The 27,305-nt window shown below is 40.8% G+C and overlaps 1 protein-coding gene across 1 annotated transcript in view; it reads right to left on the bottom strand.

Annotated features, from left to right (window-relative positions):
* Positions 1-18,653: 18,653 nt before the first annotated feature.
* Positions 18,654-27,305, bottom strand: part of Bmper (BMP binding endothelial regulator) — a 262,787-nt gene continuing 254,135 nt past the window's right edge. The window contains exon 15 of the mRNA XM_031343960.1: positions 18,654-20,147. Within this exon, the coding sequence (XP_031199820.1) occupies positions 19,966-20,147 (182 nt within the window). The 3' untranslated portion in view covers positions 18,654-19,965. The remainder of the gene's footprint in view (positions 20,148-27,305) is intronic.

The raw sequence follows: 27,305 nt of genomic DNA, 5'->3' as shown, positions 1-27,305 counted from the left end.
CTCTCTCTCTCTCTCTCTCTCTCTCTCTCTCTCTCTCTCTCTCTCTCTCTCTCTGGTTTTTTGAAACATAGTTTCTGTCCTGGAACTCATTCAGGCTGGCCTGTGGCCTGGAACTCAGAAATCTGCCTGTCTCTCTTTCCCAAGTGCTGGGATTAAAGGCATGTGCCACCACTGCCCAGCAAAATTTTACTGGTGTAAAATTTATTTCCTGTGTTTTCTTAGGTCTAGATAGCATCATTGGGTTGGAGTTTTCTTCCTCTGTAAAGCTGGATTAACGTGAAGACATTGTTTAAATTTGGTATTGTCATGGAATATTTTTTTTCTCCATCTCTGGTAACTGAAAATTTTGCTGGATATAGTTTTCTAGGTTCTCTTAGGGTCTGCAAAACATCTGCCCAAGTCATTCTGGCTTTTAGAGTCTCTGTTGAGAAGCCAGATGTAATTCTGAGAGGTCTGCTTTAAATGTTACTTGACCTTTTTACATTGGAAATTTTAATATTCTTTTTTTGTTCTATACATTTAGTGTTTTCATTATTATATGGCAGGATGATTTTCTTTTCTTGACCAATCTATTTAGTGTTCTGCATGATTCTTATATGTATACAGGCATCTCTTTCTTTAGGTTAGGAAAATTTTCCTCTATGATTTTGTCAAGATAATTTCTGAGCCTTTTCTTTGAGTCAGGAGTAATCTCCTCCTCCTCCTCCTCCTCCTCCTCCTCCTCCTCCTCCTCCTCCTCCTTCTCTTCTTCTTCTCCCTCTCCTCCTTCTCCTTCTCCTTCTTCTTCTCCTTCTCCTTCTCCCTCTCCTTCTCCTTCTTCTCCTTCTCCTTCTCCTCCTCTTCCTTCTCCTTCTCCTCTCTTTCTTCTTCTCTTTCTTCCTCTTCTTCTATTTCTATTACTCTGAGGTTTGGTATTTTCATAATGTCCCAAATTTCCTGGATTTTATATGTTATGAACTTTTTAGATTTTGTCTTTTCTTTGACTAGTATATCAATTTCTTCTATCGTATCTTCTATGTTTGAGATTCTCTATTCTATCTCTTTGTATTTTGTTGGCAATTCCTTAATCTTTAGTTCCTGTTCTCTTTCCTGAGGTTTCAATCTCTGAGACTGCCTAAGTTTATGGTTTTTTAATTGCTAATATGCCTATTTGAAGTTCTTGAGCTGTTTTATTTATTTCCTTTACCTGTTTGATTGTGTGTTCCTATATTTCTTTAAGAACTTATTAATTTCCTCTTTAAAGGCTTCTGTCGTCTCTAAAAGATTGGATTTTAGGTTATCTTCTTTTTCTTTTGCTGTATTAAGATATCATGGGCATTTTGTAATTATTTTATTGAGAATTTTTAGATTTATGGTCACTGGGGAGATTGGTCTGTAATTTTTTTTGGCATATCTTTATTTGGTAAAGAGAGTGCTGAGGAATTCCTCCCCTCTCTATTTTGTAGAGTAGTTTCAGAAGCATTAGTATGTTAGTTTCTCTCTAAAGGGCTCAGGGTACCTATCACTGGCTATTTTGGGGGATTATTTATTATACTTTAATGCTACTTCTGGTTAAAATCTGTTTAAGTTATTTATTTATTTATTGATCTAACTTATAAAACTAGGAACTCATTCACTTCATTTAGATTTTTCCACATCATTAGTTTTGAAGGTGTTGCTAAAGATTTTCCAAACTACATTGATATCTGCTGTAATGTCTTCATTGTCATCTCTAAATTTATGAGTTTTAAGTCAGTTTGGCTATTGACTCACTAACTTTATTTTTTCATAAACTAGCACTGTTTCCTTGATTCTTTGCATTTTTTGCTGTTCTTCTTCACAAAAATGGTGGATGGAAGAAATTTCATATGAAAGTTTAAAAGACTCCAGATAGTCAAACCAATTAATTCTGAGCAAAATGAACATGAAGATATCACCATAACTTGTTTAAAATTATACTACAGAATCATAGTAATAAAAATAGCAGAGTACTGATATAAATACCTCTACAGACTTTCCAACAGGCCAATCTGACAGACGCATTTTTCAGTTGAGATTCTGTCTTCCTAGATGACCCTAGCTTGTGTCAAAGAGTATATATGTCCATATGAATGAAATCAGACCAAAATTCAGCCCAGATTAATTAAATATTTTAATCTAAAACCAGAAATTTTGAAACTGATAGAACAAAGGTTCTCAACTTGTGGGTAGTGACCACTTTGGGGGTTGAATGACCTTTTCATAGGGTTTTCTCAAGACCATTGGAAAACACATATTTAGACATTTATTCATAATTGCAAAACTAGTGTTGAAGTAGCAATAAATATAATTTTATGGTTCTGGGTTACAGCAACATGAGGAACTGTATTAAAGGATTAGAGCATTAGGAAGGTTGAGAACCACTGTGTTAGAGGGAAAACACTTCAATATGTAAGCATAGGTACTTGCTGAGTTGGTCTTCATTGGACAGGAAATAATGGTAAAAATTTTCAAATGTGATTTCATGAAATTAAAACTTTCTATACAACAAGGGAAACAATCAAGTGAAGAGTCAAACTAAAATATGGGTGAGAATTTTTGCTAATGATGCACCTGGTAGAAAATTAATATTTTGAAGTCTAGAGAGATGACCCTGAGTACTGGCTGTTTCTCCAGAGGTCCTGAGTTCAATTCCTGACAGCTACATGGTGGCTCAGAACCATCTATAATGGGATCTGGTAGCCTCTTATGGCCTGAAGGTATATTTGCAGAAAGAATGCTGTATACATAATGAATAAATAAAAAATCGTTTAAAAATCACTTTAAAAATAAAAAATAATATTTTGATTATTAAAAACTAATAAGATTTCTAGTCAATAGATGGATTGACTAGTAAAATGAATAGAGAATTCTCAAAAGATGAAATAAAATGGACAATGAACATACTTAGAATATTCACCATCACTAGCCATTAAATAAATGCAGATTAAAACTACACTGAGATTATATTTCACATATTGATCAAAGTAGCAATGGTTTAAAAAGAAATAGCAAGTGCTAATGAAGATGTAGACAGAGTCCATGATGCACTACTGTCATGAATGCAAACTAGTCCAGCTATTATGGTAATGAGTTCCAAACTCATTCCTCAGAAAACTAAAACTAAGATTATGACCCATCCATGTCATTCCAATGTATTTATCCAAAGGACTCCAGGTTAATATGTCACATCTGTTCATCAATGTTCATTGCCTTGCAACAGCCAAGTTATTCATGTCAACAGAGGAAATTGATAAAGAAAATTATATAGAGAAAACCAGGTAGTTTGCCTGGAAATTATCTCTTCTCTCTATTTCCCCAGATCCAATACGAGGAGTCTTATCCACAGAACTTGACATCGGGCTAAGACAGGAAGTAAGCTCAAGATGACTACAACTAAGGAATATGTTCTTGGTATCTTGATGAGTCTTGTTAAGACACTGAATACAGTAATTATGGGACCTGTGTATGTGCTTTGTTTGTTCCTTAACTGCTCTGTTTATGCCTTGATTGCTCCTTGATGACTTTGTTTATCTCCTAGAACTGACCATATTCTTTGTATGTACCTAGAATGATATAAAAGCAGACTGGTAAAAATAAATCTGCTTCAGCTTCAGAACTGGCTGGAGTCATGTTATAGTGTTGTCTAATTTTTTTTTTCTTTTTAATCCTCATTCCCTCCCTCGAGACCCTGTTGACTGACTGAGCTGGCTTGGACACCTCTAGTACCCACTGTTGAGTCAGCTGGAGAATGTAGTAAGGAGAAACAAAATGGCTTTAACAGAAGCATCAAATATTCTTTGTGGCATTGCCATTATTCAGATAATAGTAAACACTTAGTTGTAGAAGACTTTCTAGGATGCAGATGTCAAAGTTCTATGCATTTCTTATGCCAACACTTGAATTTATTAAAAAAAAAAAAAAAACTTCCAGCCCCATCCTAATAAATATATCTGCAGAGCCCAAGCTGACCTCTGTGGTTTCCTTGTAGCCCCTGCTAAAGCACTATATGACTACACATCTCATATTCTGAGTCCCTCAGCTAAAAAACAACTCAGGAAGCCTTAGGATGGTTGCTGTACCATAAGGTATTCACCATTCTTTGACTGGAAGGGACAGTGAAGAAGGCAGAGTGAGTCTTGATCCTTGGAGGAGGAGGCAATTGTCCCCTCCAGCAGCATTTCTATGCTCCATGGTACAATACTTTCATGAGGTTGTAAGGTTTACCAGTTAGCTATCTCAGGCCCTCTTGTGTCATTCTGCATTCTCTTATCTTTTTTTAAATCTGGTTTGAAAAAATACTCTTTTTTTGGAACAATTACAGATTTGTGTGAACTTTTAAAAATGTTACCAAAGTAATTCAGTCTACCTCTGGTGCTTGTCCCAGGTAATTATCAGGAGGCTTGAACTCAGGAGAATTCCTATTGAGCATTGTCTATTTCTTGTGTCTCATATGGCTGGGACCTCAAGGCGGCTGGAGAAACTGCCTGACTCAGATGGACTTGGTTCCCAGCTTTGCCATCTGCTGGTCACAGATGCTTCCAGCTCACCCCACCAAACTAGCCTACATTTTGCTTATCTGGAAGGTACAAGAACAAACACTTTTGGGAGAATGATCAGGGTCCAGGGTAGGCTAATATTCTATACGACCTTTCTAGGTTACAAATTTTGAGGAGCAAAAGGTTCTCTGGCAAATAAAAAAAGATGTTATTTTCCCCTATCTGGCATTTTAAACCTATACCGATAGAAACAATCCTGACCACTCTGCAACCCTCTGCCACAGAGCATTCCTAGGACATGCAAAAAGAAAGCTAGAACATGCCAGATTCTGAGCCATACCCTCTCCAAATCCCAGTCTTACCCCCTGACTTTACATGAGGATTTTTATCCTTCTATGATCTTTATATACATTTAAATATGTTTCTGTTTTAAAGAGCCTCAGACCTGTGGGAGCTTGTTCTAAAAGAAGTGGATGATAAACGCCTCCATATTTTCTATATATAAATGTCAGCAAAGCTTAAAAAAAACTCAGGCACATAGCCTGCCAGGATTCATCTCTTGGAAATGACAACAGAGGCTGCCTCTGACTTCAAAGCATCTAATTTGTAAGTTGTTCCACCACTTTTGCAAAGGGCAAGCAGGGGGAGGGGCGCTGGAAGTAGTTATTCAATCTCATTAGCATTTTCACAGTGATTTAATGAGGATGGATTCTCTTCATTTTACAGCCCATGAAACAGAGGTTCAGAAAGATTAAGCAACTTTTTCAAGGTCATATTAGGTGTTAATAATGAACTTGAAGTATAAAGCTGCTTTTCTGTGACTGCCAGCCTTGGGCTCTTAGCTTAGGAGGCTGGTAGAGTTAGCCAGAAGTAAACAGGAGACCTTTGAGTAGAAACCATCAAACCAAAATGGAAAAAAAAAATGCATCAGTTGGGTGTTCCATCCAGAAAAGGGAAGAACAGGGCTGAACAATAACAACAGAAGCAAAGAACACATGGCATCATCAGATAGTCTTCCTCTGCTTCCCTACTCTGACACTTTTCACCCTCTCATTCATATGATTTGGAGTGATGTAAAGTCTAGCTTACACCCCAGGTATAGGAAACACACTGTGAGACCTAATATTAACTGTCAATTTGACAGGATTTAGAATTACCTAGGAGACATGGATATGAGAGTATTTCTAGACTGAGGTAAGAAAACCCAGACAAACTGTGTGCAGCACCATCCCATGGGCTAAGATCTATGACTGCATTAAAAAGCAGAAAACAATTATGGGATTTTGCCTAAGCAAAGTCCAGGGTGTACTGTGCAGCCTGAGGGATCAAGTACCTGGGCCTCTCTCCTTCCTATTTACACACAACACAGAGATACAATTCTCTCTGAGATAGTATATCTTTGTCCCGTTTCCCAGTATGCAAATAACAAGCTCTATAAAAGAGATAGGATGTAACAAGGAATTGTGGATCTACTACTTTTAGGGCGGGGGGATAAAGAGGACAGTGAGTAGAGCACAAGCATTCATCTCTCCCTGCTTCTTGACTGCATATCTAACATGTCCATCTGCCTCTTATTCTTATAACCACTACCTCTACATCCTCAAACAGTGAATCAAAATAGCCCTTTTTCTTAAATTCCCTTCGTCGGATATTTTATCAAAGGAATGAGAAAAGTAACTAAAACATACATTAAGGGCCATTCCAGGCTCCATGTCAGCTTTCCAGATTGTGTTAAGGCTGACAGAGAAGCTGGAGTCCTTCTCCTGAATGAAGAATGTAGCAGTAGACACATTGTAGATATCTAGTTTAGGCTTTATATGCCATGATTAAGGAACAGCAGGCCTTCAGGATTTCCTCATGGTTTACGTCATCTGATTATCTTTGTATCCCTTTGATTCACAGACACTGAACATATTCTTACCATAATTCAATGTCCTATTTTCAGTTACTGTTGTTCAACCAATTCGTATTGTGAATCTTCTTTTAGGTTAGAGACATCTAAGTCAACATCCATCTGCGTAAATAAATCCAGATTACACCTTGTATGAAAAGTTTAAAAAAACATGACTCTTTAAAGGTCAACCAGTTGTTCAGATAGATACAGCTTAAGATACAAAGCAGAGACCAGAATCTAAGTATTGGGTTCCCAATACACAGCTTTCCCACTATGTCAGTGGTCAGCAAACTTTATCTGTAGATTTCCAAGCAGTAAGTATTTTAGACATTGTGGATCACACTGTCCTATCACACCTACTCAGCTCTGTCCTTAGAGCACAAAAGTTACCTCAGACAATTTGTAAATAAGCAGGCTGTGTTCCAATGGAACATTATTTATAAAAACAAGCAGTTGACCAGATTTGGCTGTCGGTTGTTATTTTATCCTCCCTTAATAGAGCAGGACCTTGATTTCTGCATGTCATTGTCTATACCTAGTTTTCATATTGTTGTATAATTCTCACTGAAGCCCAATGCCAAGGCCTTTTTGTCTTTTCTTTTCCTAAAATGTGACTCTGTGCAAAAATAAGAAGTCTAAAATCAGTGCTAAATTTTACCTCTGTCTTCTATTATAGTAAAATTTATTATACTCATAGAAAAGCATGCATGCTGTCCCCAAAGGAGGAATTACATATGTACTAAGAAAAACTACATGAGGGAGTGCTCAAGAAGGCCCTCATTTGCATTATGGCTCTAATGATCAGAATCTTGGAGAACAAAAGGACTTGGGGCTTTGTGCCAGGATATCTCAGACTTGAGCTAGCAGCAACTGGCACCTTCTTGGCCATGTAGCCACCTTGGCCTAAGCACTTAAAGTATCTGAAGGACAGAGAAAAAGAAGCAAAGGGTGACATCTTTTAGGACACATGCCAAGCTCTGGAGCTCTCCACTTTCCTGTTATCTGCTCTTTGAAGACACAAAAGGCTGTTCAACTAGATTAGTATGCCTCCATTGCCTGTGCAGGATCCTCCCTGGGCAAAGTTTTTATCTGCTGTGAGTCAGATGCTATTCTGAGTACTGGAGGAATGTCATGTAATAAAACAAAATCTCTGCTGTCATGAAATAACATTTAGTTGGAGAAAGGAGAGGCAAAACCAAATGAATAGATCTGTTATAGTTTGCTGTTTTATGGTAAGTATATAACATGCTTCAAGGTTGATGCTTGAAATTCCACATCCTCCTAAGGATAGTAGAATGGATGGGGTTGGGGGACAAATTTACTCCTTTAATCTTTCCAGAAGTCACTAAGCAATTCATGGGGGCAATCTCTCATGATCTACTTACTGCCTAAAGGCTTAACATCTTTATTAAATTGTGTTTTTATTAATAAAAGCTTTATTTTTTATCTGTGTGACTGTTTTGCCAACATGTATATCTGTGTACCACATGGAAGTCTGGTGCACACAGTGGCCAGGAGATCCCCTAGAACTGGAGTCACAGACAGTTGTGAGCTGCCACATGGGTGATGATTGTAACAGCCAGGTCCTCTGGAAGAGCAGACAGTGCTATTAGCCACTAGAGCCATCTTTCCAGGCTCTGGGCATAAAAGGTTCTGTTCTTACTTCCATCACTTACATTACACCTTTTACCTTTTTCCATTCAGTTCCTGCAACTCCCTCTCATGTACTACCTTGCTCTCTCCCAATTTTATGGCTTCTTTTTCTTTAATTATTATTTTAGGTATATAAATATTTATACATATATATTCCTAAGTATATAAATACAACTCACTCTTTCCATATAATAGTATTTGTATTTGTATGTCTTAGGGAATATTAAGTTTTAATATGAATGGATTTTGAAACAGATGTAAATGTTCATAGCTGAAAGAGAGGAAGGAACCGAAGTATTTAAGTTTTTTCTAGATCTTGGAAAAGGATTTGGGATTTTATTCTGAGTGAAAAGAATGACTATTGGGTTTTGAGTGTAAGAAAGTCATGTCATGATAGGATTTTAAAGAATTAGCCTGGTTATGTTTTGTAGTGGGGGTTGGGGGTGGGGTCAAAGACAGAAGTGAAAGCCTCATCAGGAAATCATTACCATAATCCAGGCAGAAGATGTAGATAGTTTGATAGTAGCTATGGGGATGGGGAGAGGTGACCAGCTTCAGAGATATTCTCCTAGTTGCTTGTCTTATTGCTGTGACAGGATACCTGACAGAAAAAAAAATTTAAAGGGAAAGTGTATTTGTTGGCTTACAGTTCACAGGGCACCCAGGCCATTACAGTTAGAAAGGTGTGCTGCCAGCAGGAGGTGACTAGTCACAGAATGAGAATGTTTGTATGCTTTCTCCTTTACCTTTTAGGAATCTCAGTCCATAGAATGGCACCACCCACATTTAAAGTGGAAATTTCCACCTCAACTTAATGGAGATAGTTTCTCACAGATGTGTTCAGAGGTTGTTTCTATATGAATCTAAATCCTATCATGTTGACATTTGAGATTGACCATCATGGATATCTTAAAGACTAGACTCCAGGTAAATTACGCATGACTGGGATGTGGGATGATGATAAAGCACAAAGATGACTCTTAGATATTGCTACCTGTCACATCTTTTCCACAAGTGCTTTTCTTCCAACAGTTGCTGTGGCACCTGACTGCTATGGGTATGGGCTGGCAGTATCTGGCCTCCACAACTTCTATTTCTTGTCCCCTACATGAGAGCTTTGTGGCTTCTCTACAAGATCCTTTCAAGACACTACTTAGCCACTCAAATACTTGTAGAACTCTGTCAGGACCAGAAAGTTAGTCTCTCAGACGTGATTTGATGAGTGAAAGTTTGGTGAATAATACTATCAGCCCAGTTCTTTAAAGAGTGAGGACTCTCCAGGTCAACTCTCTGCCATATTCCTTCAGATAGTATGTTCCTTTTTCCATTTCACCCTGCCTATGGTCTTTCCATTGTTTCCTGGATTTCCTTTCAAAAGGAAACTCAAACTCCCAGAGTTTCAAGAGTTCAGCTTATGGTCACAAAAGTCTATGATGTTCATTAGCTCTTCAAGTGAAGGGCTGGTCTATGGCTCAATGGTACAGTGCTTGCCTACCACACATGTGGGACTCTATGTAAGACTTCCAACATCAGCAAGATAAGACAAAAAGAAAACAAACAAACAAACAAAATGAATAAAAAGAAAGGTGGAAAGAGGCCATCAGAAACACCTGAGTCTGGAATTCAGAAACAATGTATGTAACAGCCCTGGCTACTTATCTTCAATGCTCCCTGCATTGGCTCATGGTTGAGACCCCACTTTGCCTGGCTCCATCACCAAGACAGCATCTCCCAGTATTCCCTCCGCAGGTGACTCCTTCCTGTAGCATGTAATTATAAAAAGCAATCCACATTAACGACAGCTACTCGCAAGCAACACCCACATGGCTACCCGAAAGAGGCAGTCTGCCCAGTTTCGCTTGGTTTGCTGATGATGACCCGCTTGTATCTTCCCAGGCCATCTGCCCCCTGCTAACCCCTGTGGCTAGATCTAAACCACTAGCCCCTTATAACTAAGACTCCAGAGGCTTGTAATTTATCAGTCAGACTTATAACAGTAAATTCTCAATCCTCAAAATGCCCAAACTAAGAACTCAAAACTCAACTGCTATTAATACAAGCTGCCCATCTAGATTGAACAAATGTTCCCTATATTATTCTATTGCTCTTCTATGGTATTCATAACTACCTGTGGCTATTTCAGGCCATGTGGATCCAGTTCGTTTTCCTCCTCCATCTTTTCCTGTCCTTCTCCCCTCTCTCTGTCTCTCTGTCGCCTCACTAAAACTTTTAGCACTGCCTTCTTTATCCATTACAGTCCCAGGCTCTATCCTTATATTTCACTTGGCCTCACCTGAGTACAGACAGCAGTCTATACCTTCCTGCAGTGCAAAAGGAGAAGATAATTGAGTAGCTGTGGAAAGGCAATCAGTACTCTCTGCTTCATGGTGGAGGCATTTCTCTTTCCTCACTGTATTCTAACTGATGGCTTCGGTGTTCACACAACTGAGCAGAGTCATGTCAATATGAAAGCTCGTGTTAGGTCAGCATGGCCACCTTACAGAATGACACTATCTGCTGGAAACCTTTCTGACTTGTTAAGATCCCTACTGAGCTTTCAAAGAAGGAGAAGGAAAATGGAACTAAGATGCTGTTGGAAGAGAGAAGGCAGGGAGAGTAAATACCATGGTCCTCTGAGCCTTCACAGCTCCTCCTACAGTCCCCTACCCCGTCCTAGCCTGACCCTGGACTGTCCAGGCACTGCAGAGGAAGGACATGGCTTCTTTTTATTTCTATTTAATCTGATCAAATGAAAACTGCAAACCCTAGCAGTTACACATCCCCATGCTTCAGGTACGCTGTCCCTGGCACTCTGCTATCCCCATTTAGAAAATTCATCCACAAAAGCATTTGACTCACCTGCACTGTACAAAGAAATCTGCAATGTCATCCTTTGTGCAAAGGATAAGAACTCACCCTTTATTAAAATGGGGTACCAGTTTAAGAACACGTAATTAGACCAATTTGTAGTAAGCTGAGGTTTCCAGTCTGCAATTTGACAAGCAGCTTGAGCTACGTTTTTATGTTCATGAATTTCTGTGTCTAAACAAAAGGTCAAATGGAAGATAAAACTCTGTCCAAAAGACTCCTAAAGTATGTGTGGTTCATTTTACTTGGTTTTTTCAAATGTCATTATTGATGCTAAAGGCATGTTGGTGAGGAACTAGGTCCTCCTGTAGTCATGTACCCAGTAAAGCACAGAAAGGCACAGAGGAATGGCTCCCTCCTGTGCAGGTCTAGACAGGCACTCAAGGCCCTCTTTTGTATGGGGCTGGAAAATGGCTTCTCAGGACCCCTACCACAGAACACTGACAGTAGCTAAAACGGCAAAGCATCAATCTGCAAAGCAGGCCATCTTGCCTTAGAATGGCAAATACATTTTAAATATCACTAGCTTATCGTGACCATAATAAAATATTTCAAATAATCCACTTAATAGAGGAAATGTTTATTTGGGCCCATCCTTTTAGAGGCTGAAGCGAGTGGCTCTGTTGCTTTAAGACTGACAAAATCTGTTCTCATGGCAGAGGATACAACGGAGCAAAGTCACTCAATGTGTGTCCAGGAAGGAAAAGAGGAAGAGGAAGGGTTCGGGGTCCCACCCTCTCCGATGACATCAGATCTCCCACCAGTTCCTATCATTTAAGCATTTTCTCACCTCTAATACATGCCACTTGGGGATGAAGACCTTAACAGACTGAGCCTTTCGGGGCCATTCAAAACCCAAACTATCTTCTCCCTAACTTGGAAAAATATTTCCTGTGGTTATATCTTAAGGTATGCAGTACAGTTGATATCTCCAAGCTGCACTTTGGTCCTCTATCTCCGAAATCTCCTTCGGGACCATTATCAGGGAAAACTTTTAAAATTCGATCATTTTCCTGCAGAGAAACTCTGGCTCACTCAGCATAAGAAATACGATATGACTCAGAAACCAAGAGAGGGCAAAGCGGAATAATTCTTTCTTCTGTAATTCCAGACTTTCTACCTAAAGGTGGAAAAAGTGACTGTCAGATGAGTTTCAAAGGTCCTGCAGCAAACAGATCCTGCCATCCATGTTGGTCACTGGGTAGCATACTAAGTCAATGTTGCTGGGAGCTCGAAAGGGTTGCCAGCTCTCTGAATAGCTCCCTTTCTGGTCATATGCATCGCCTAAATGCCTTAGACTGAAGCACTGGTTAGAGAAGTCCAAAGACCTCAAATAGATTGCCAGTAAATGGCTCTTGAAAAGGTTGTGGGTCAGCTGCAAGAGTGCCAGAAAAAAAACAGAAGGCTAATATGCAGCTAGGAGGGAAGCAAGATGAGAAATTGTATAGTTGGTGATAGAGAAAAGAATAGGTGACTCCCTTCACTCCTTCAGAGAAGACTAGCCAGCAAAAGACGAAGGGCACTTAGAGGGAGGAGGCACAGTAGCAGCTGACATGAAAACCATTGCTATCCTTGTTAACAGCTCCCCAAAAGTCACACTGGAACTGTTCCTTTTAAGGGTAGAGCTGGCATTGACTCTGGATATTCTTTCTGTTCTACTCCCTGATCTCTTCTTCTAGAAACATTAAGATCCTCTCGTCTGTGAGGGAAGCCCCTCACCCAAAGGCATCACTTTTCTACTCCAAGCAAGGCCAAACCCAAAGGATTCCTAAGCCTTCCCTGGTAACCCTTCTGTATGCAGGTATTCTGTCTGACTACCTGCTCAATGCCCAAGGACCAGACTAGTCAAACTCAGCCCACACAACTCCAATATTCATTCCATCACCTCAGTGAGAAGGGGGCCTGGTCTCCTAGCAGGAGAGCTATTTGGGAGCTACCTCACCACTCTGATAGAGGGCAGGAGCAGCTTCTCAGATTTCAGGATCCCATTCACATGTGTAGTTATTCTTTCCAGTGGTTTAAAGGTGACACAGATAAAGTCCAATCTGTAACACCCCTTGCTGAAGCAGCCCCTCTCAGGCTGTGGTGCAGGGTCACTATGTGTCGGGATCAGTGGCATCCTTGCTGTTTAAACACCCAGAATTCTGTCAGGACTCACTTCCTAGTAAAAACGTATCATGTAATTCTATATGGGAGAGCAGAAATGAATGAATGAAGTTGCGTGCATAGCAGATGTGAATATGATTACTGTTATATTATGTGTGACAAGTGATGTGCATATATATTATTTAAACAGACATTTCAATATGCGTGTCCTCATGGCAGGGTAGATAATCCAAATAAGTTAGTCATACAAATGAAAAATCATAGATACAATTTTTTTAAAAAAAGACATCTTGCTTTGGAAAATTGCACTGAAAATTCATACACTTGGAATAAATTGGAAATAATAAAATTTACATTCAAGAAGTCAGATTAAATAGAACTTGAATCTAATAGAACTTGAATCTAATAGAATGTAAAAGTCCCCAAGTTTGCAAATTAGTTTGTTTTATTTTATTATCATGCTCTGTTAGAACAAAAATTAAAATCGGTTATACCGTATTGTTCCCTGACACTTTTATAGTTTTGCACAAACTAAAATTAAAGGAAAGAAATACCAATTTCAAAGAGAATTATTATGGGGGGGGGAGAACAAAACAAAACAAAAAAATCCTTCTATCTTTTCTGTCTTTCTCATTCTCGAGCGAAAGGAAGATACTGATGGATTCACTGGGAGCCCATGGAACACCAAGGTAGGAGCTCTGCCCCAAGGCTGACACCCACTCACGGCTGCGTTCTTTAACCTAAGAAACCCGGCCATCTGAACTAAAGCTACAGAATGCAAAGACAATGCCAAATTTGCCTTCAGTTGCTGCGGTTTCAAAGGGCAAGCAGTGCCAGTTTGAGCTTGATAGTCTACTGCAAGGACCTCTGAGTGGGGTGCCCAGCTGTTCCCAAGCCTTCTGAAAGACTCTCCGCAACACAACTTAGAAAGTCAGATTGGGGACAGCTCTATGGATTCATTACCTAAATGGATTGTGGGGACTACATGGCTCTATTGAAACAAACATTGTCAAATATCATGCTGTCAACAGAATGGAGAATGCTTCGCTGTGTGAGCCTCAGTCCATCCTGTACCAGTCCTGCCCCCAAGCCCAACTGAAGCTCTGGATGTGTTCGAGTGGCAGGCGCTGTGAAAAACACTGTCATCCAATCCTTCCTTTTCCTCCCAGCTCTCATTTTCTTTTCTCAGCCTTTTAGCACTGAGAGCAAACAAGGTCAGTAGAAAGTCTCCCTGGTCGGACTGTCTTTGAGGTACAGAGCCAGACTATATTCTGACTGGAGAATCCCCTTTAGAAATGCATATGCCTGATGAAGCAGTCACGTGTCCCCTCACAGAGCACCTGCCCCTAGGGTACAGGGGCACCAACCTGAGGACTACAAGCTACTTCTTCCTCTGATGCCCATTTCAACACTGAGGCCAAGAAAGGAATTAGAGAAAAGACCAATGGAGCTGAGGGGTTTGCAGCCCCTTAGGATGAACAACAACATGAACTAACTAGTACCCTCGGAGCTCCCAGGGTCTCAACCACCAACCAAGGACTGCATATAGAGGGGTCTGATTGTTCAAGCAGCATGTGTATGGTAGAGGATTGCAAAATCGATCATCAATAGGAGGAGAGGACCTCGGACCTGTGAAGCTTCTGTGCCCCAGTGTAGGGGAATGCCAGGGCCAGAAAGTGGGAGAGGGCGGGGTGGCAGGCATGGGGAGGGGGGAGGCAACAGGGGTTTGTTTTTGTTTGTCTTTTTGTTTTTTGGAGGGGAAACTGGGAATGGAGAAATTCGCATGTAAATAAAGAAAATATCTAAAATAAAAAAAAAAAAGAGAGACTGTTCAGGAGCTGGTCCTTAAATTGCACGCTGGAATGTGCAGACAAGCGAATGTAATAAAAAGTATTTATACTCTTGGAGTCAAAGTTAATTTTTTCACGCCCAAAAACATTTTCTAAAGCCACAAACTTCACTGTTCAGTGACCCTTAGGGGAAATACATAGTAATCCAAGTTCCAACTAGAAGCAAAAGCGTGTTATATAAGTACTCAAGGCTCAAGATGAATCGTGACTAGCCGGGCAGTGGTGGCACACGCCTTTAATCCCAGCACTTGGGAGGCAGAGGCAGGTGGGTTTCTGAGTTCGAGGTCAGCCTGGTCTACAGAGTGAGTTCCAGGACAGCCAGAGCTACACAGAGAAACCTTGTTTCGGGGAAAAAAAATGGCTCATGACACAGAGTGGTTAAAACAAGACAGAAATGTTCCAACAGAACTGTGTGAGCTGTGAATCCAGGACCTTTATCCCTAGGTATGGCCATAGCTGGTGACACTGACCATCAGGACCAAGTGCTTGGACCGTTTGTGTCCTGTATCCCATCCAGCCACATCTTAGTCAACAAATAGAAAGCTGAAATATATGCTCCATTTGGAACAGTTGCTCTGTTCTGTTAAAATGAACACTGCCCAGGAGTTGCAACTGCAGCTCCTCACTGTGCATGGAACACTGGGAATTGGAGGAAACTCCCACCAAAGGCTCTTTCCTCTTTCTTCCAGTGGTATTCCCAGACAGGTAAAAGAAATAGAGCAGTCGGAGACAGAGGAAGCATCTTGATAGGTAGGGTCCCCCAACTCGAAACTCTCAGATGTGAGATGCCTTGTCAAGTTTCTGCTGCAGGTCTTACACCCCAGCAGATCCTGAAGTCTACATTCCCTCGAATCACAATGTCTCCTAGCCTCTCTCTTTATGCAGTTACCAGAGCCTTAAATGCTCAGAACACTTCATTCTTGCCAATATGCAAGCCTGCTTTCCCAGGTAAACATAAATTCGTATACACACACGCAAGCACGCACACCCACAGACATGCACGCACATGCACACACACACACACACACACACACACGAGCACTTTTTGCACAGTAAAGTCATCTTGGTCTAAATTCCTTTCAGCTGTGGCTTCTTCAGCAAGCTTTCTCTCAAAGCAGGAATCATAGAGCTTGGGCAGTTTCTATTGGAAACTGGGAGATCTCCTGCCCTAGAGTTTTCTCTAAGGACCCTCAGATGACCGGAGTGGGGTGCCCGTCTAGATTCAAGATGCCTGGTACCTTATGCCCATACCCCCCACACACACACAGTTGTGCACACTTCTCTTTGTGCCTCTCTGTGCCACATGCACAGATAGGTTTAAGCTGTCTGCTGTCTCAATAACACCTCACCCCTGCCTCAAACATTCTTCCTACCCTTTAAGGCTCATCTCTAAATAAAAATTCTGCTCCCTTGTCCCACTCATTCACTTTTCAGACTGAGTTTGCTCAGAATGACCTGCATGGAAACCACAAGTAGGATGGATCTTGTGTGCTTACGTCTTTTATTTAACCGTCTGGTTAAATTGCTTGGTTGCCTAGGTCAGGGTTGACCATAATTACCCACCCTAGTATCTTTTCCAGTCACTCTTCTCAGACAGTTGAAGGTTGTCTCTTCTTCAGAATTAAAATCCCAGGTCCCCAGAGATTTGCATGTAAGGAATTAGAATCAGAGCCTACTCTTGTTTGCTCCGTGGAGAGTTGCTTTGGGAGGAGACTGTTAATTAAAATATCCTGCTGCTTGTCCCCCAAGGCAGTTCCTTCCACACTAAGTGCTTCCCAGAGCACATGCTGGTGCCTGTCAGATCCAGATGACTGCGAGTGACAAGGAGTGAGTGGTGAAGTAGATGGGAACTCCACAAAGCACACATTCAACACAGCGCACACAGAGCTGCCACCGTCACCAGACTGTTGTTCTTCAACCTTTATTTACGTATTCAAGAGAGTGTTACTGAGCCTGCCAGTTAATTAGGGTAATATATTCATGGATGCTTGAGGATCCCTTCTGTACGACCGAAATATTCCATAAAAGTTTCCTGTCAGAGCAGTTTATTCATATTCAAGGCCAAGTAGGGGCATTGTGTGTGTGTGTGTGTGTGTGTGTGTGTGAGAGAGAGAGAGAGAGAGAGAGAGAGAGAGAGAGAGAGAGAGAGAGAGAGAGAGAGAGAGAGAGAGAGAGAGAGAGAGAGAGAGAAAGAAAGAGAGAGAGAAAGAGAGAAAGAGAGAGAGAGAGAGACTGTGTCTTTCCTGTATGTGCCGAGAGGAGCTTCTAGCATCCTATTTGTAAACAGCAAGTTAGGACATGGTGATAACTTTGATCTGAAGAGGTGGTGGCTCTCACCATGCCAGCATGGCACTGGCTTAATTTTTAAAAATGCAATCAGGGATGTCAAAAACTCACTTTTCTTCTTGGTCCAAGAGTTTTGGTCAAATGTTCAAATGCTTTCACAGAAATAGGAAGAGGACACACTGAGCCCCAGCCAGGATCAGAATTGCATTTGCACTTCCTCAGTGGTGCTTGTTTCTCATTGAATTCAGTATTCACAGCTAATGGCAGAATGATGAGTTCTGCATCATGTGCAGATGGAGCAGCGTTGCCCCCTGCTTTATCTTCATACTTACCGTGGAACAACTCTCCCCACTCACCTGGACGAGGCACACGAGAAGGAAGCAGGACATTTTTATGGCACACCACCTGACTCTGGTTGTTGGGTTTTGAGAATATCCATCTGGATAAAGCAGGTCTGCTACTAGCAATCCTTCATAAGCACTGGTGATGGATGGCCAGACCAGAAGATACAGGTGACCACTCTGCAGAGTTTATCATTGTCTCCCATCAACCATTTCAGGATTCATAGGTCTATTAAAAAAATCCTTTGCTCTACCTGTTGTCTCTTTCTTCTTAGATTAATTTTTTTAAAATGTACAAGTATTAATTTAAGCCCTGGATATGTCACACAATTGTAAACTCAAACCACCCAGAATGATGAAATTGGTCCACATTCTCATTCATCTACCCTGCCTGGCCATGATTAAAATGTTAGGAAAGAAGTTGGTTAGGCTTGGTAGGTAAAGTTAAACAGGCCGTGAACAAATCATGAGACTAAATAACTGCCCACACTTTTCCCTTCTGTATCATTTCCTTTCTGTAGCCTTCTTCCAAGAAAGAAAAGCATAGAGTGACCTAGAAAGAGACTTAAACTCAACCTAAAGGAAGCTGCTCAATTTACAGCAGCTGGAAGCTAATCAGAACAGGAGAAATAGCTTAGTCCATCCCTCCCATCAGAAGAAAGCAACGTACAGTCTAGAATGTCTGAAAACTCTAGTACCACAAATTACCAATAACAGGTTTCTTGTGTCCTTAGTGACAAGCAGGCCATAGTGGTAGGGATGTTCAGGTCTGTGTGTCACCTGCTCAATATACAATACAATGTAGTAGTCACTTGTGTTACAAAGAAGCTGGAGTATGGCCCAGGTGATTAAACATTGTTTATCAGGACACAGACAGTTCAGTCCCAGGCACATGCCAAGTGCTTCACTGCATGAAGTCCTTGGCTGTCTCAGGCTGCACACAGTGGTTAGAGCAGCCAGCAGCAATAGGACCAGATGCTCTGGTGTCAGCCATCACCATGACACTTTACATTAACTTTGTTCAGATCCAAACACAAGAGGTATTCCAAAAAGAAAAACTCCAAATTAGTACCTTAGCTGTCAAGAGTGTGTGTAAAATCAACACATATGCCTTTCCTAAGCAAAGTAACTTTCTAATACATTTTTGAGTAACTTTCTATTGTCTATTCAAAATGTGTTTTATTTTAAGAGAAGTCTACTGTAGGGCATATAAGTGATACTAAATAAAATTATTAAAACTGTGTTACTATAGCTAATTTATAAAATATACGATACAAGACACCAGGAATTGAAAACCGTGTTTCTTTAAATCTTAAGCCCTTTATTTACTACAATGCAGAACATTTTACTTTTCAACATCAGCAAGTTGGGGGTGGGGTTTTTGTTTTTGCTTTTTGACACTTTTATTTATCCAACAGAAACAAGAACCAATAACTGTTAGTAACATCAGTAAATTAGAACAAATACAGAAATAATTCTCTTTTGGAATAAGGCTAAAAGAACTGGTCAACAGACCCTTCTCTCGTGCCCAATACACACAACATATGAATACCCACCAAACAACACTGGACAGTAATGAGACAGAATAGCCGAAGGCTTTCATTTTATAGATCATGAGATAGTGACAAAATATAGATGGCCCCTAGCCACTCAATGGATTTGCCAACCCTAAATTGCTCTGAGATTCTTTACATGTTGTGTAATGTTCTCTTCAAATAGCTTTTAGTGTTTAATAAAATGTCATCCAGACATCCTTTGACTTCAGTGCATGACATGCAAATGGTCATATCCATTGCACACATAAATAATGAAGAGACTCATGAGATATGCAAAAATGAAAAGAAAGTATTTGGCAATATGCTAGTGAAAAATACATATTCCTTGGCAACTATCCAGTTTTGGGAACAATATCCAGCTATGACCCAGTGAAGTCTGACAGACTCCCCTTGGTTTGCACTCACTAGGGTTCATCCCCAATCTCATGCCATCTTTCTCTGGCATACATTCCAGTCTTTGGAAACATGAAATACCCCTAGATAAAGTACCCTCCAAGAAAATCTCACTCAAAGATCCTGATTCAAATCTTAAATTAATGCAGGCAGACATGAGGGCTCTTAGGAAATGTCCCCCAAAATGACACATGAATGCACTGTTGAAGATACATGATGAATCTGCATGCCATCTTATTAAATTAAAAGCATCTGTGTATTTATACGATGCCTCCAATGGCTTAGATATTAGGATTCTAGAAATAATACATGTCTTATAGCAAAAAATATACATATAATAATCCACCTATAGTTTATATAAATGATGAAATGTTTCGAATATATCTATATATCTATATATGTACACATATATACTCTGTGTATTTGCAGAATCAGGCACACAAATACTACAGTCCTTCACTGGCTCTTCCATGTCAGTGTCAAAGACACTAGATTTCAAAGTCTTATCGACTAGAACAAAGGTCATCGCTGAGGACAAAGGACTGGCTTGATGCACCTCCCCTTATGAAGGACCAGATTTGCTGGGCAGTGGCAACCTGCGATGCAGGGCTTATTGCATGGGCCGATCTCATTCCAGTTATCACATGTCTTCACACATCCTGGGCCACAGGTGTCATACACAGCACCATGCTTGCACTGGGTCGCTAAAAAAAGAGGGAACAAAGGTGTTGTAAATAAATAGCCATGGTAGCTCACTTTCTGCACAATACAAGTCTTGTGGGCTACACAGAGACTCTGCCACAATCAAAGCTAACATTTACATTTTAACGAGGGAATAAGGAATGAGTAACATTTTGTTTTGAACACTTTGGGAATTAGCAAACCCAAAGACCTATCTCCTGGGCCAATGAACCTTAGAACAAAAATAATAGTAATTGAAGCTTTCCATTCCAAGGTAAGAGAGACTATCAATTTGCAAGGCTGTAAGAAAATTGGTAAGGTTGTTTAGTTACTGCAAAATACCATGACAATTTCATCATGAATAGTCCTTCCTGTTACTTACTTATTATCAAGAAAAATAATACACATAACTATTTCAATATTCAAAGTACACAATTACACACACACAAAATCTGAGAGTATTTGAGATATCTGGCACATTTTAAATCAAGGTGGTCATGTGTTGAATGAATCAACTTGAGACAAGTTAGAGAAAGAGAAGGATGGGTCCAGATGTAGAAGAGGCAACTCTGTGACTACAGAAGGGCAGCTGCTGGCTGGGTCAGAGAGTACTAAAGCAGACAGGATGACATAGGCAAGTCCTACCTACTGATTTGATACCTTTGTTAACTTAGTACTGGAATGATCTGGGTAATATTTTCTGAGACACTGAAAATTTAGGAATAGACTTACCAGAATGCAACAATACAAACATTCTGAAGGTTTTCTGAAAACCTGACTCTTCCAACTCTTGTTAGCTTCAATGACAAAGACAAACATGGGTCATTCTCAGCAGTGAGAATTGGACACAGGTGGGAATTGAGAGCAGCAATTCTCCAGAAATACAAACAACACTCCAAAGTTCATCTGAAATGTTCTTGAATGAAACTAACAGTGGAGAGTGAATTGTTCTTGGTTTAATTTCTCCATTATAGTTCACGCAGAGTGAAGACAAAACCTGTTGAGGTGCTGATTCTGTGACCATTAATCCTATAACTTTTTGTTTTTAGTAGACCGTACTTTGAGTCTTTTGAATAATACATTTAAAGTTACCATAAGTGCGGTTATTTGTCCATATTTAACTAATACTGAGTTAATAAGAAGCGTTAAGTACATTCTATGATGGCTTCCAGAATTCCTGTAGCTCTAGTTAAAACCAAATGGAAAGAAGTTGCCAGGCAAGAGTTATCAATTGGGTCTCACACATGCTTCCTTATTATGTGTTGTTTGAAACAGTTTGAGAATCTCCCCACCCCTCCCCCTCTCATTCTTCTTTCTTCCCTCATCTTTCCCTCCTTTTCCCCCTCTTCCGTCAACTCTCTCCCCTCTCTCTCCCTTCTTTTTCCTCCCTTTCCCCTGTCTTCCTTCTCAACTCCATAGCCCCTTGGACCATTAAAGGAAACCCCTGCTTCTTCGGTATGACACTGGCTAAGTAGATGAAGACTAGGAACATGGAGACTAGCATTTCTCTTCCTTCAGCACTCCTGAGTTCTGCACCTGTGATATCTTTTAGATTCTTTACTGAATATTTCAAAAGTTCTCTTCCCAGTGATTAACAGAATACCCTATTTATTGTATATATTTAATAATTTGGGAAGCCCATAGCTGAAAAATCAATCTGCATACAGTCTACATCGATGCTGCTACCTTTCTCTAAAACAATAATGGTCATGGCTGGAAATGATTGCTGAGCTGGTGAAGCCAAGGCCATGTTTCAGATCAACTCCATAAGAAAGAACCTCTGAAGATAGTAAGGTGGGACCAGGATGTCAACCGTTTAAAATAAATACTCCCTCTTCCCCCATCAGACAGACTAGTGATGTTAACATGTAATCATGATTGAGACTAGACCTGTAAATGGCTTGCACATTCATGTTTCCCATCACTGCAGAGATGGACAACATTGCTTCCAAAGCAGGTGCAAAAAGGAAGGTCCTATGTGTTCCCACCACTGTCCTCAAACTCCACTGGAACACATCCTGATCCATCGCATGTAACCACTGTTTCTGTCTGGTTTACTTGAATCAAGGGCCCGAGTTCCCTTTGCTTACCCATTCACTGCCTCTCATTCACACACAATCCTGCGGGTGTCCTACCGATCCCCTCTGTAACCCCTCTGCTATCCTGCTGCCTGCACATTCCTCTTCTTCTCTGTTAAACAAGCCATCCCTGATCCCCATGCTTGCAGACTTTTCTCCTTCTCTCAAATGCCAGTTTATGGAGAAAATTACAGCCATATTGCCCTACTCTGTGATCCACTAACACCATGAACCCACCACCATCATCACCCTCCTCTTTATTGAAGCTGTTCCTTCCAAAGTTTTCAGCAGTTATCAGATCGGCTGATACCCTGACAGCTTTCGTTCACCAAAACCCCACTCAGTCATTTTGTCTATTTGGCTTGTGACACTGTGTGCCTCCTGGTTCCTTGCTAACCTTTTACAGATGCACTCATCTCTTGGGCACCTGTGCTTGATCTCAGCACTAAATATTAAAATTGCATCCTAGCCTGGTCTCCTGACATTCTTGTGTATACTCCCCTTTCCTTTCCAGCTCCAATTCCAACTTTACCCCTGTTTTCCAGTTATAGAGCCCCAAATCTTCTATCATTATCTCTAATTCTTTCCCTGAGCTAATTTCTTACCTAAATTCAAAATTTCATCTCCTTCAAATAGTTTCTGAAAACCCCAGATGGCCTTCTTTGAAAATATATCAATTTCTGGTCACATACTTCAAAACTTTTTTCTGAGTTTGCAGCAAAATCTATGTTCAGGAGAAGCTGAACTGAGGCCTGGGCTCCTGAGGTCAGATCTCTTACTCCTATACCACATGGTTCTGCCATAGGACTGAGCTCGGGGACATGCCAGCCTATGCTTATTAGATTACTTATATCTGTTTGTTTGTTTATCTTTTCCCTAACATTGGTGGCTTCATTCTAAGGGCATCTAACCTTTTCCTCTATGTCCAACATGGATTCTCTTTGTTCCTTGTCAAGCTCATTTCCACACACCCATTTCTCCCCTGTCTTTGAGCTTTTGTCTACTCAATATTTTATCGCCTTCAGCTCTTGCTGTTACAGTGACATTTCCCAGAAACATTCCCCCTCTCATGTGGTCTCCTTTCCTTATAGATATGACTTATCCTGTGTCCTCTGTCCTAAAATCCTAATTCTTTTTTCTAGTCCCACCATGTAGCTTCTATCAAGGACCCCTTATCTTTCCCCTATCAAGCACAGGGATCTTTTACAATCTAAGAATAGAAAGTAGGCTGCAGAGGGCGAAGAAGCACAAGGACCAAACAAGATCAATCATAGAATATCATCTTAATTTCAATTGAAATCAAATCAATAACCATCTCTTGAGTATCTGATATTATGCTTGGGGAACAGATGTGATCTAGACATCATCTCTGATATCCATATCCTGGGCTCAGAAGCAGAAGGGAGACACTGACATATACCCAGATCCATAATGTGATGTAAGATGTACAGTTCTAGATAGAAAGCTAAATACAGTGGAAGAGAAGAGAGAAAATTTTGACTCAACACTGAGAGTTGGGTAAGATCAAGGGAGACTGAAGAGAAAAAATTCTATTGAGGTAAAGTAAGCAGGGTGACGTAGTTCAGTTTCCACTTAGCACGTGCAAGGCCCTGGGTTTAAATACTAGCAGTGCAAATCATCATCACCATCACCAACATCATTATTATCATCATCAGTAGAAACTTGTAAGACTAAAAACATTAGAAAGAGCTTCCCTGGTAGAACGATCTATTACTCAGAGATTAGTGTGGACATAACATCACAGGTGTGATGGTTAAACCAGTGTGCAAGGATCATCCCTTAGGATGATCCTTGCCTTGGTAGTTGAGAAAGTGTGGAGTATTGGGAAGGAGAATGATGACACAAAAAGGTAGAGCACCAGGCCAGAGCCAGAGAATACAGAAGCCCTCACAATAGCCAGCAGAGAGAAAGCTTGCACAGCTTTGAAGCTAAAGAATGAAACTATCAGCTTGATCTCCATTTCAGCACACTGTGTAGATGATCCTAGAAAGCGAGTACTGACTGGATCCCTTGGTTACTCTCTAGGATACCATTTGTTTTTCAAACACATACAAGAAAAACATAACTTTTAAACACACATACAATTTGGTTTGCTCACATGCCTTTGAAGGATTTCATTTGGGTTAAATTGTTTTTCTTTTTTTCAAAGTCAGGAAACTGTCAGAATAGCAGCAAGGTTTAGTACTCATATAGCCTCCATGGACATTCATCAGCTAAAGTGATGCATAAAGATCTTACTCAAAGGTTCACCAATTTGTTCAATAAGCCACTCTCTGTGCCCTCTGGAACTAAGCTGTTTCTAGGCTTCACTCTTTCATCTGGATGCTGATTGATGGTCACAATGCCCAACTATATACCTCATGAATTTACAGGAGTCAGTCAGGCAAAGATAAGTTCCAGATATAGCATCAGGACAGAGTAGATGGAGGGGAGTAACTAGAAACAGCTGTGAGATGTGGAAGCAAGGAAAGAAGACAATTGCTCAAGCAACACCCAACATCCACAGCACTACAGAGGAAAGCTGAAGCCAGCCCTCTTCCCTGTAGTAAATATGGTGGTGAACGTGCAGTGACAGCTGCTGTCAGCTGTAGGTAGGGGGTAGATATTCTGCTATGGATGGCAATGTAAGATAGAAGACACAACATCCTAAAATGTTTATGGAATCAGATGGTCCTAAGGAACACCTACCAGGAATCAAGCGACTGAAGCGAATGTATAAAGACCCAGTTGCATTCACCCCTTCCCTTTAGTTTGCTTGCTTCTCTGAGTTCTTATAGTGATACAAATTACCTTAGCTTCTCAGTTTCTAGCTCTAATCCACGAGTAAACTGTTTAATCTAAGTCTCAATATCTTAACAGCAAAACATGGCAGAGTTCATAAATAGATTCTCCAACCATACCTTGTGAATTCACAGAAGGCATCTAGGTTCTCAATATCTTTATAAATAAGTCATGGTGGAGTTCAAAATATTACCTTCTAGGCTTTTATGGGCATGAGATATGAAAAATACACCCTAAAATGCTAGAATACTCCTCAACAAAGGGAATACTACTAGAAAAATATCAGAATCTAAAAATGGTTGTTCTTAAGCACACAAAGTTTCACTGTAGGTATTAGCATTATTGATTTTTTATTTAGTAATTCTCAGGCTTAATTTGAATTGCATTAGGTCTTCTGAGTACAGACAGTGGTGTGTCAACAGCGGTGATGGTGCTTAAATCCAGGAGAACTTTTAAAATGTCACTTGTGCACTTAGAGTTTCCTTCCTCATTTGTTTCTCATTTGTTCAGTTCCCAAGTTTTGTATGCTAGAAACCACTTTTCTGTCTCAGCAGCCTTAAGTGCTACAGTGACTCAGAGCACCTAGAAGCTGAAACCAAGTAAATTACATTTTTACAATCTTCAATATCCTAGAAGAATCTGAATAAAACTTTGAGAGATGCACCAAGCTCTGGAAGTCCATTTTTCAATGTTCCCACTGTCAATCTGGAAGTCTACAGGATGTGTGCATGTGTGTGTGTGCATGCAAGAGTGTGTGTGTGTGTGTGTGTGTGTGTGCATGTGTATGCCTCTGTGTGTGTGTGTGTATGCCTGTGTGAGTGTGTGTGCATACCTGTGTGTTTGTGTGTGCTGTGTGTATATGGTATGTGCACACCTCTCTATGTGTGTGTGCATGCCTGTGGGGGGTGTGTGTGTGCACCAATTTTGAAAGGTAAATGGAACCTTTCAGTTGATAAATCAGCCTGCCTCAATCTTAGGCTTCAAAGCCATCTTACAAGCTAGTTAAAGACAAACTAATTTCATTCCTGTTTATAATTAAGTTATATTTAATCCCCAATTTGGAAACCCCCTACTCCAGAACTAAAAAAACTTTATATCTCCCCATGTCCAGTGATGACCTCCTTAACCTTGCTTTTAGGGAGAGAAATCCCATGTACATGAATTTTTTAAAAGCTTGTTTTAGTGGGAAGGAAAAGGGGAGTAGGACCAGGTGTGGGAGGAGATGGGAGAGATGTACAGAGGGTCAAGAAATTGAACAGAGGTGTATAGCAGTGGGCATATGGGGAACTGGGGTTAGCCACTAGAAACTCCCAGATACCAGGAAAGAAGGAGGCTCGCAGGACCCAACAGGGATGAGATTAGCGGAAATACCCAACAAAGGAGAGAGAGAACCTGTAGAGACCATGTCCAGAGGTTAGGCACGGTTCCCGGTTGAGGGAGGGGGCTACCTACCCATATTGAAATTATTAATCCAGAATTGCTCCTGTCTAAAGGAAATACAGGGACAAAGAGTAGAGCAGAGACTGAAGGAAAGTCCATACAGAGGCTGCCCCACCTGAAGATCCTCCCCATATGCAGACACCAAACTCAAACACTATTGCTGATGCCAAGAAGCGCTTGCTGACAGGAGCCTTGATATAGCTGTCCCCTGAGAGGTTCCGACAGAACCTTACTGATACAGATGTGGATGATTGCAGCCAACCATCGAACTGAGCCTGGGAACCCCAATGGAGGAGTTAGGGGAGGGACTAAAGGAGCTGAAGGGGTTTTCAACCTCATAGGAAGAACAACAATATCAACCAACCAGACACCCCCCCCAGAGCTCCCAAGGACTAAATCACCAACCAAAGAGTACACATGGGGGGAGACCCATGGTTCCAGCTGCATATGTAGCAGAGGATTGCCTTGTCTGGCATCAATGAGAGGGGAGGTCCTGTGAGGGCTCAACTCCCCAGTGTAGGGGGATGTTAGAGAGGTGAGGCAGGAGTGGTGGGTGGGTGGGGAAGCATCCTAATAGAAGCAGGGACGAGGAGGATGGGATAGGGGGTTTGGGGGGGGAACCAAGAAAGGGGATAACATTGAAATGTAAATAAATGTTGGACAGTGGTAGCACACGCCTTTAATCCCAGCACATGGGAGGCAGAGGCAGGAAGATTTCTGAATTTGAGGCCAGCTTGATCTACAGAGGGAGTTCTAGGACAGCCAGGGCTACACAGAGAAACCCTGTCTCGAAAAAAAACAAACAGAGAGAGAGAGAGAGAGAGAGAGAGAGAGAGAGAGAGAGAGAGAGAGAGAGAGAGA

The sequence above is a fragment of the Mastomys coucha genome, unplaced genomic scaffold (genome assembly GCF_008632895.1).
Source record: "Mastomys coucha isolate ucsf_1 unplaced genomic scaffold, UCSF_Mcou_1 pScaffold23, whole genome shotgun sequence".
In the NCBI taxonomy this organism is placed as follows: domain Eukaryota; kingdom Metazoa; phylum Chordata; class Mammalia; order Rodentia; family Muridae; genus Mastomys; species Mastomys coucha.
This window is presented reverse-complemented; position numbering and strand designations above follow the sequence as displayed.